The 9,074-nt window shown below is 34.0% G+C and overlaps 2 protein-coding genes across 4 annotated transcripts; one reads left to right on the top strand and one right to left on the bottom strand.

Moving 5' to 3' along the window:
* Positions 1-1,207: 1,207 nt before the first annotated feature.
* On the top strand, positions 1,208-2,544 carry AGG2 (G-protein gamma subunit 2). The gene is made up of 4 exons (XM_022282464.2): positions 1,208-1,718; positions 1,988-2,040; positions 2,134-2,178; positions 2,358-2,544. Exons 1-4 carry the CDS (start codon positions 1,593-1,595, stop codon positions 2,452-2,454), a joined length of 321 nt encoding a protein of 106 aa, XP_022138156.1. The 5' UTR covers positions 1,208-1,592; the 3' UTR covers positions 2,455-2,544.
* A 385-nt stretch (positions 2,545-2,929) lies between these two features.
* Positions 2,930-5,009, bottom strand: ARFC1 (ADP-ribosylation factor C1). 3 transcript variants are annotated; one of them, XM_022282463.2, is made up of 3 exons: positions 4,849-5,009; positions 4,416-4,642; positions 2,930-3,520 (listed from the first exon to the last, which is right to left on the bottom strand). In XM_022282463.2, exons 2-3 carry the CDS (start codon positions 4,605-4,607, stop codon positions 3,161-3,163), a joined length of 552 nt encoding a protein of 183 aa, XP_022138155.1. In that variant the 5' UTR covers positions 4,608-4,642; positions 4,849-5,009; the 3' UTR covers positions 2,930-3,160. The 3 variants fall into 3 exon arrangements, with proteins under 3 accessions (XP_022138155.1, XP_022138154.1, XP_087980686.1); XM_022282462.2 differs by having other exon boundaries at positions 4,416-4,638; XM_088124560.1 differs by lacking the exon at positions 4,849-5,009 and having other exon boundaries at positions 4,416-4,658.
* Positions 5,010-9,074: the final 4,065 nt, after the last annotated feature.

Genomic DNA, 9,074 nt, shown 5'->3' with positions numbered 1-9,074 from the left:
CTATTTGTAACGTATATTATATTTTCAAAAAAAGAAAGTGAATTTAAACCTACCATTAAGAAAAGATATAAATATATGGTTACTTGAATCATCACATCTATTTCCATTATTTTCTTACATTTTTTTCAAGAGAGGAAATTTTTGTAGTCCTTTTTACAAAAGATAAACTGTAGTGTTAGACTTTAGAAATATTTCGTAGCAAAAGAAATAACTGTTTAAGTAAGACTGTAAATGGACAGGATAAATTATTTCTCCCAAAAGGTAGTGCGAGTAAAAGATAAAAAAAGAAAAGGAAGAGCAAAAACTGGACTTAGGATTTTGTCTTGCTCCAACAACAAAACAAAACAAAAAAATATCACTTTTCAAAAAAAAAACAAAAAAAACCCAAATGTCCAACTTTTCCCCGTCCCCACAGACACAAAATCATAAAATGTTTTTTTTTTTTTTTTTTAAATTACAACTTTGATGCTATAGTTTAGATAAAGTTTTAATTTGATTAGTATAATTTTAAAAATTTCAACTAAGTCCCTATAATTTTAGATTTCGACCTGCGCTAGACCTTAGAAAGCTATTGTGTAGCGAGCGGGAGAAAGCTTTGCTAAAACAGGTAAAACACTCATACGCTTAAGTTATATAGTTTGAACTGGGCAGATCAACTTTAAATATATTTTTCATACACGATTGGATGAAATGAAGGTATATTTATAGTAGGCAAGTCGGTAGTTTCTTGTCCCGTCGGTCTACTCTATTGTTCTGAGGTTAGATGACCTATTAAGTTCTGTTGGCCGTACTAACGACTGGACTTACCGTCTTCACACATGTTGGCTTTGGTCTTTATTTTGTTGCCCAAAGCCTCGTTCTCGACCTATTAGCTCGGCCCACACCTTTTCATGGTGAGGCAGCTCAACCTTCGACAATCAGCATCCCAACCACCCAACAATTATCATATTCCTTTTTTACATAGCAGTGTTCTATTTAAAATCTGGTGTTGGCAAAGTTTTTCAAATGGTAAACACTAACTTATGATGATTGTTAAATTAAAACTTTTAAAAGGAGTTTAGGGACTAAATTGAAAATTAAAAATTATATTGACCAAATTCAGACTTTTACCAAGCTCTACGTAGCTTAATCTTCTCTCTTTTCCTTTTTGCTGTTCATCACGCTCTTAAGCAGTACCGCGTGGTGGTGGTGGTGGTGACTCTATGTAATGTTTGAATTCGGCGAATTCCCAATGGAAGTGAGACAAAGCCGACAGAATACAAGAATCATGAGAAAAAGCAAATCAACTTTCCTCCAAGAACACACTCACAAAACTTGCCCCAATTTCAATAATTTCACCTCCCTTTTTTCCCTTCACTATATATTTTTACTTTCAAGTTTCTACTCTGACACAGAAGAAAGAAACCCACAAAATCCGCAGCCCCGTCGCTCTCCCCCTTTCACTTCCTCTATTCAGATCCCTTTCTTCCCTTGAAATTTTCATTGGTTCCCCTTGCAAATTTCTGGGTCTTCCTTATTTTCTTCTTTAATTCTCTCTTTTTCTGTAAACTTCAATCTTCTTCTTCTTTAGGGTTTTGCTTGCTCAGTCGGCTATGGCGGAAGCTGCTGCTGTTCCCATGACTCATCGGATTCACTCCATGTCCGCCGTCGACGCCGTCGGTAAACATAGGCTGCAGGCCGAGATGAAGCGGCTCGAGCAAGAGGCTAGGTTTCTAGAGGTTCTTCTTCTTCTTCTTTCTCCCCTGTTCTTTTTTTTTTTTTAATTCTCTTTTGAAAAAACTGAATTTGAATTGAAGTGGGACATTACTGAAGTAACTAATGGGGTTGATTTTGATTCTGATTCTGAGTCTGGTTTAAGTGCTCAAATTCATCTGCTCTAAGTTGTTGACATTATTGAAGCTTTACTTTTCATCGGTAAAGAGATGAACAAAGGAATAGAATGAAACTTAAAATCAGGGATATCCAATTCAGTGGGTTGAACTTGCAGGAGGAACTGGAGCAGCTAGAAAAAATGGGCAAGGCATCAACATCATGTAAAGAGTAAGTTGGATTTGGTTATGGATTTCTTTATTTGTTGTATGCAAAATTCCAACTTCTTCAGCCTATTTTTTACATTGAATCTGAACCCACCAGGTTGTTGGGCAGTGTTGAAATGAGATCAGACCCTCTCCTTCCAGAGTATGAAGCATCTTACTTAAATATTTAAGTCTTTTTAAGTCTCGTTTGATAGTCATTTTGAAAATTAAGCTTATAACTATTACTTTTGCATTCATTTTTCTCGTCATCAACTTTCAAAATCTTCAAACGAAGCTTTACTAGATGATAATCTGATTCATTTTGGTTTGGGATTTTGCCAGAACTCTCGGCCCGGTAAATCCAGCTTGGGATCGATGGTTCGAGGGGCCGAAAGATTCGAATCGATGCCGATGCCAATGCAGATGCTTGATTTTGTAACCATTCTGTTTGATAATATTTTTCTGGTTTTCACCAGAGTGTGATTGCTCATTGCCTATGAAAGCTCTATTTGTGAGCGGCTTTGGTTCAGTTGGTAATCTAATTGGTATAGAATATAGAGTGAGTTTTAATATATTTTTTCTTTTCTGGGAGAGAGAAATTCCAAAAAGTACTTTCAGAAAGAACACAAATGAGATACTTTTTCAACAAGTATTTTAAAATATTGTCTTCTAAATTTCGTGATGTTTAAGTGTTACAGGTTGAATATTATTTTTGAAATCTTCGAAAAATGATTAAAACAATTCCCAGAACTGTACACAATCCATGGTAACGTGTTGCAGTGAATATTTTGACCCTCTTTAGTTTGATCACTCTGTAAGAAAAGAGCAACATATTTTTAGTAAATGGTAAGTTTGATTGGCAACAATTTCTATTTATTGTAATTTAGTTTTCAAATTTTCGATCAAATTAGACGGAAAGAAAAGTTCATCTCTGAGCCAATTGCATATCAACTCTTACCTCATTTGGAATGAGAGAATTGCTCCATTTTCTTTTTTAAATTTAATACAACTCTCTGAAACCAAAATGTAATAGAAAGGGATGCATAAGCTGCTCCAAGACTAATATAAAATGAGACAATAGACGAGGAGGTTAACCACAAAGATTACAGAGTAAGAATGAAATCTCACTGGCAGTGAGTTCGTTATCAACTGGGTGCTTTACCAGTAACTCGCTGAGCAATCCACCCGAGACCATCGTATAGACCGTCTCCGGTGAGGGCAGAGCAGGCTTGGATGTGCCAGTCGTGATTCTTGATGCTGTGAAGTGAAAGGGCATCGGTGATTTCAACTGGGGTCATGGCATCCTTGAGATCCTGTTTGTTTGCAAAAACGAGCACCACAGATTGCTGAAGATCTTCGTGGCCAAGTAGTCCGAAGAGCTCATCTTTCATAATGGTGATTCTTGCTCTATCTGTACTGTCTATCACCACAATTACTGCATGGGTACCGCGATAATATGTTGCCCATGATGTCCTAAGCCTGTCTTGCCCACCAAGATCCCATACCTATAGAAAACATAGCCAAAAAAAGACAGGTTTAGTTACTCAGCATCAGAGGGAAAAGTTCAGTTTCGCCTTCCAAGATGAAAAATTGAGACGGGTTTTGTGCAAAGTTTATAATATATCTGGTCTTTGAATAAGCCAGTATATACTTTTCCAGATAAAACTCTGCTTTCCAGTTCCATTGTTTGGAAAACAAACCAGCCCAATTATGTGGAGAACTTACTCAAATCATTTTTTTTAATATTCGTGTCTCCGGACTAGCTTACGTACACCTCGACTAACCACTTGACCCTACTACGATAGGTTGACAAAAAAACTAATGGGATATTAAATCCAAGGTACGTGGTCATCGTGGTTTGAATCCATTTCTTCTTGACGGCTAAGTTACTCAAATCAATTATAAACCTAATCCACCCAAATTTCCCTTAAAAAAGCTGCAAATTGTGTGGGATTTCAGGAAGGTTCCGATAAAAGCTCTTTACGAAACATATCTTATCAAAGCCTGGGTTTTACAGAACTAGCCTCCAGGAAGATGACAAGGGAATATGTTGCTTTATACTATCACGCCTAATTTTGTATTTTGCACGCTAAGTTTCAAGTTTACAGACAACACACGCTTTACTATTTCTTGCGCACCACATTTTCGTTTCTATGGTTGAGTCGGGTAGTCTTTTGCATCTACCAAATACACCGACTCACAAAATCAAGGGGCAACAATACACCAACGAAGCCGTAGAGTTCAAGAATCACAGTGCAAAACCTTACAAACCAATGCTCGAATAGAATGCTAGAATAAAATTGATGCCGGAAAAGAATCCCCAATCGATGGAATGTGATGAGCAACAAACAAGGAGCATTCATAAACAAAATAGAATAAGAAGAAGGCAAAATACTGCACCTCGAATCGAATATTCTTGTACACAAGTTCTTCAACATTGCTTCCAACAGTAGGATGGGTAGTAACAACCTCTCCCAGGTGCAATTTGTAAAGAGTCGTCGTCTTTCCGGCATTATCCAGCCCTACGACCACGATCTTGTATTCTTTCGCCGGAAATAACATGAACCAGAATCTTGATATGAAAGCCCCCATCGTCTCCCAGAACAAGAGATAGATTAATCGCCTAACTATCCAAAAAGTGAAACAAATAAATTCCTCGTGCACAGCGACCTAGAAGTTCAATTCATGGAATTTTGATTGCGAAACAGAAGACGAATCGCCTAAATAGATACGAAAGCCTACTTAATTCGATCGGACGCTTGATAAATTACAGATCCAGATCCGGATTGTTTCAATAACAAAGAGGTTGAAATTGAATAGACAGTTATCGAACCTGAATAAATTGACGCCGAAAATCCGATTACGAAGCGCGAAGTACTGGAGCTTTGAACAAGAACCGATCGAAAAGTAGCAGAGAAAACCCTAATCGCGATTTAGAAATGAAATTTGAAGCTTTCAGAAAGAATATAAATTGGGGCAGCGATAAATATTTGTTGGCCAAGTTAAAAGGAGCTTCGGCGAAGGTGATCGTTTGATCCATCGTGGCGGCTGACGTATGCATCTTTATGGGTGCCCTGTGACATTAAATCCACTAATAAATCACAAATAATATTATTTTTTTCCATCTCATCTCAAGAATTACACCAAATCTACTAGTTCCGCAGTAATTTGATACATATCTTCTAATTAAAAGGTTTTGAGTTCTATGTCCCACCCCACATGTTTTATTGAAAAAAAAAATAATTACACACAAAATCTTTTTTTCCTTAAAAAGAAAAAGAGGAGAAAAAATTCGAAAGCTCATATATTTTTGCATGAGTAAAATTATATGTAATTCTTGAAATTTTTTATATCATCTAAATATTTTCGTACCATACATGTGTTTTAGAATTATATCGCTACACCGTTGAGGCATCTTGAGTTTGAAGGGTGTTAAGCATATTGATTCTCAAATTTTTAATTGTTATTTTAGATTATTCTTGTAATTTTGTCATTAATCTTAGTGGCTAAATAACTATTGAATAAAAATGTATATATATCTTTACTAAAATGTTTTTAAAAATATTTATGAAATTTGTAAAAGATGGAACCATTTTCCAAAAGATGGAGACGTTGGGCAATGAAGCATATCTATTTTCTTAATGGGCCTGATGGTTGGGTTGTTGGGCTCTAAATCTTACATGTTGGACTAAGATGTGGCCGAAGGCAAGCCCAAGGAAAGAGGGCCCTTTTCGACTCCCATATTCAAGCCCAGTTATAGCTTTATTAGACAAATGATGAAATATCGGCAGAATTCACACAAATAATAATATCTGTCGACTCGTAGATGCTAGAAAATAGTTCACATTTTTTAGACTGATTTTCAAAACTAATATAGTCGATCAAAAATAGACTATTCAAGCTCTAATATTCAATTTTTCAATTATTTTTTTTAGAACACATGGGAGCAAACTCACGACCTTTGGTTAAAAATATATACCAATTACGCTTTCTTTAATTCACTTTTTTTAATTAATCATGAGTAGTAGAGTATAAAAACTTACTAATCACTTATATTAAAAAAAAAAAAAACTTACCAATCACCTATTGATTTAACAATAGTAATCAACTTTTATATATATATATATATATATATATAGTAATCGTTGTTTGAATAATGTTATTCTTTAGGTTCAAACAAGAATGTGGAGATCGAAAATCTGACTTTTAAACGTATATACTAATAACTTAAACAACTGAATTATGCTCGGATCTACTATAATAATCATAGTTTATCATTGATGATGGTAGGTAAATCAATTCTTAAAAAAAAAATTATATATATATATATATATATATATATATATATAATTTCTCATTATTTAATTATTAAAGTATAAAATAAAAGATGTTTCTTGCACTAAAAAAAAGAGATTCCATATTTAAAAAAGTGAAATCCTTGCTCAAATACTTCCACAGATTCTTTTTCCGAGAAAAAGAGAGAAGAAAGTAGCAAAAAGTGAAATGTATTTTGGATTGTTGAAGAACAGAGGAGGCAAACTCTGCAGCCTCTGCCCAGCTCCCTCTCCCACACACAAATCGCTTCTCTCTCTATCAAACATTTTTTTTTCTTTCTTCCTCTCTTTATTCCTTTCTATCCCTCGCACTCCAAGGAACTCAAAAATCATACCTTATTTTTCCTTACAAGTTATGTCGTAACGCCTTGGAAAAAACAATGTTGAAAATATACTAGAAGAACTAATATGAATTTCATACTTAACGTTCACATTATGCTCGATAGCAATTCGTATCACTAACTTTCAAATCACGCCATTTAATTTAAGTTTTATCTAATCGGGTATCTCACCTATCGAAGCTATACTTCAAAGTTTAGGGATATTGGAAAATACGATCAAAGTCTCAAATCAGCTAAATAAATAAAAGTATTTGTACATGTTGGAAATTAAATTTAGAATTTAAACGGATAAGCCTAATAATAGTCTCGTAACGTTAAATATAGTGTAGGGACAGATGAATTACATCACATCACATCCAAAGTCTCATATACAATGGACCCAAGGTTTGATGCTCCAATTGGGTATGCTATGCAATGCAAGTTGTGGGATGTTGAAAGGAAAAGGTGTTGAGGGGTGACATTCAAACCCTACATTTTCATTTCCTCACTTGGCAAACCTTCATATGCTCTCTTCATTTTTCTTTCTTGTTTACTATTTAAGTACCCAATCATTTTTTTTTCAACCCCGCCATCCATGTTTATTATTTGCAGGCTCACTAAAACATCATATGGATTTACTAGATTTGTTTTCGAAAATTATTTTTCAGTTATGTGATTCAAACCGTGGAAACTCTTAAAATAACTTTTTTAATTTTTAAGAGTACCCCGATTTTGAATCTGAAACATTGAAATGCAGAATTAAAAAAATAATAATAAAATCTTTGATAAATATATTATTTTAAGTAATAGACTTATTTCATTTTTATAGAAATTCAACATGTAAAACATAATATATTATAAATTATATAATATTGTAGAATATTATATAATTTATTAACATATAAATTATTTTTAATATTGTAGACTAATAGTTATACAAAATTTATATTATATATGTTAATAAATTAATTGATAATGTTTTAGATTGAACTAAATATATAATTAGTAACTACCACTCGTTTACAAAAATATTACTACATATATCTTCAACTATTTTTTAAATTGAGATTCAACTTTCAAATATGTTATTATTGGAAAACAAAAATTCTGTGTTCTAAGAACAACAACCAAACACGCCTTTATTTATTTACATCTTCCATTCAATCCACACGTAGAGACCAAATCACAACTATTTTTTTTTTCGTTTTTTTTAGAAGTGTTGATTAGTCCTAAATCAAAATTGACCGTTATTGTCTATTAAAATCTCTTTGAAAAGTTGACTTTTTGGCAAGATTTTGTTTGATCTTGCCTGTGGTAAGTTTGATTTGTGATAGGAAAGAGAATATATGAAAACTTATAAACCTATGCCAAATTTTGATGGCAAAAGGATGGAAAAAAAATCCATTAGGTTAAACTTGTGAGCCTAATAATATAATTAATCTAATAAATTGCTGTAATGTTTGGATCCCAAAAAAAAAAAAAATTCCTCTCCATTGTGAAATTTGAACCATTTAAATAGCAGGACCCACTTTACAAATCGTATGGAGGACCAGAGTGGTCCATTTTAATACATAAAAATGGGGTATTTGGACCCTTCTTTGTTGCTAGTTTAAAATGAATGACCAAAGAATTGGAAGAGGAAATGGACAATGGTAAGAAAAGAAGAGAGAAAGCCAAGAAGAAGAGTCCTTAGAAAAGAGATGTTATTTTGTCATTGGGAGGAACAAAGCCAAAACCCATCATTTCATTTCATAATACACACATTAAATAGATTTCCTCATCAAACACCTTTATGTCTTCATCATATATATCTCTCTTTTTCTTTTATTGGATGAAGTAAGCTTTTTGTTTGCTGGGACACCAAGCTTGTTGCAATTGACACAGACAACACACAATATCTTCTTATCTTTCTCATTACACATCTCATCCCCAATTCTCAATAGCCCTACTTTTCTACCCCTTTTGATATGATATTTAAGTCTTCAAATGGAAGGTTTAATCTAAATATGCTACGTTTCTTTTTCATATTTGCGAGGGTTTGAGTACATCTCGATTTATCTCACAACACAATTTTTTGACGATCCAACTATGTTTGGTTGTCAAGAAAATTGGTAGAATGGTTAAGAATAATACTTACTTTTTGACTCTCTTGTTGACCAACATTATGTGTTTTTTTTTTTACTCAGAATTGATGTCGTCTTACTTACACCATATATATGTTCACTATATCTCGGAGGGAGGGGTGTTGACGGCTGCCCATTACTGTAACCGACGTTGCGGGACTTGTCCTTAGAATGGGGGACCCCAAATACGCACCACGTAGTGCTCGAATCGAGGAGGGTATTCCATTTGGCCACAAGCCCACTACGCCACCACCTGCCAGTGGTGACCATTATTATGTTTTT

Source organism: Momordica charantia, assembly GCF_013281855.1.
Source record: "Momordica charantia cultivar OHB3-1 chromosome 5 unlocalized genomic scaffold, Mcharantia_2.0 BLBB01000005.1, whole genome shotgun sequence".
Lineage (NCBI taxonomy): Eukaryota > Viridiplantae > Streptophyta > Magnoliopsida > Cucurbitales > Cucurbitaceae > Momordica > Momordica charantia.
This window is presented reverse-complemented; position numbering and strand designations above follow the sequence as displayed.

Excerpts from the sequence above, each read along its gene's own strand:
- AGG2 (XM_022282464.2), top strand. The coding sequence starts at position 1,593 with ATGGCGGAAGCTGCTGCTGTTCCCATGACTCATCGGATTCACTCCATG. Across the intron at positions 2,041-2,133 it reads GCATCAACATCATGTAAAGA|GTTGTTGGGCAGTGTTGAAA; the intron begins GTAAGTTGGATT and ends TGAACCCACCAG. Across the intron at positions 2,179-2,357 it reads TCAGACCCTCTCCTTCCAGA|AACTCTCGGCCCGGTAAATC; the intron begins GTATGAAGCATC and ends GGATTTTGCCAG.
- ARFC1 (XM_022282463.2), bottom strand. The coding sequence starts at position 4,607 with ATGGGGGCTTTCATATCAAGATTCTGGTTCATGTTATTTCCGGCGAAA. Across the intron at positions 3,521-4,415 it reads ACAAGAATATTCGATTCGAG|GTATGGGATCTTGGTGGGCA; the intron begins GTGCAGTATTTT and ends TGTTTTCTATAG.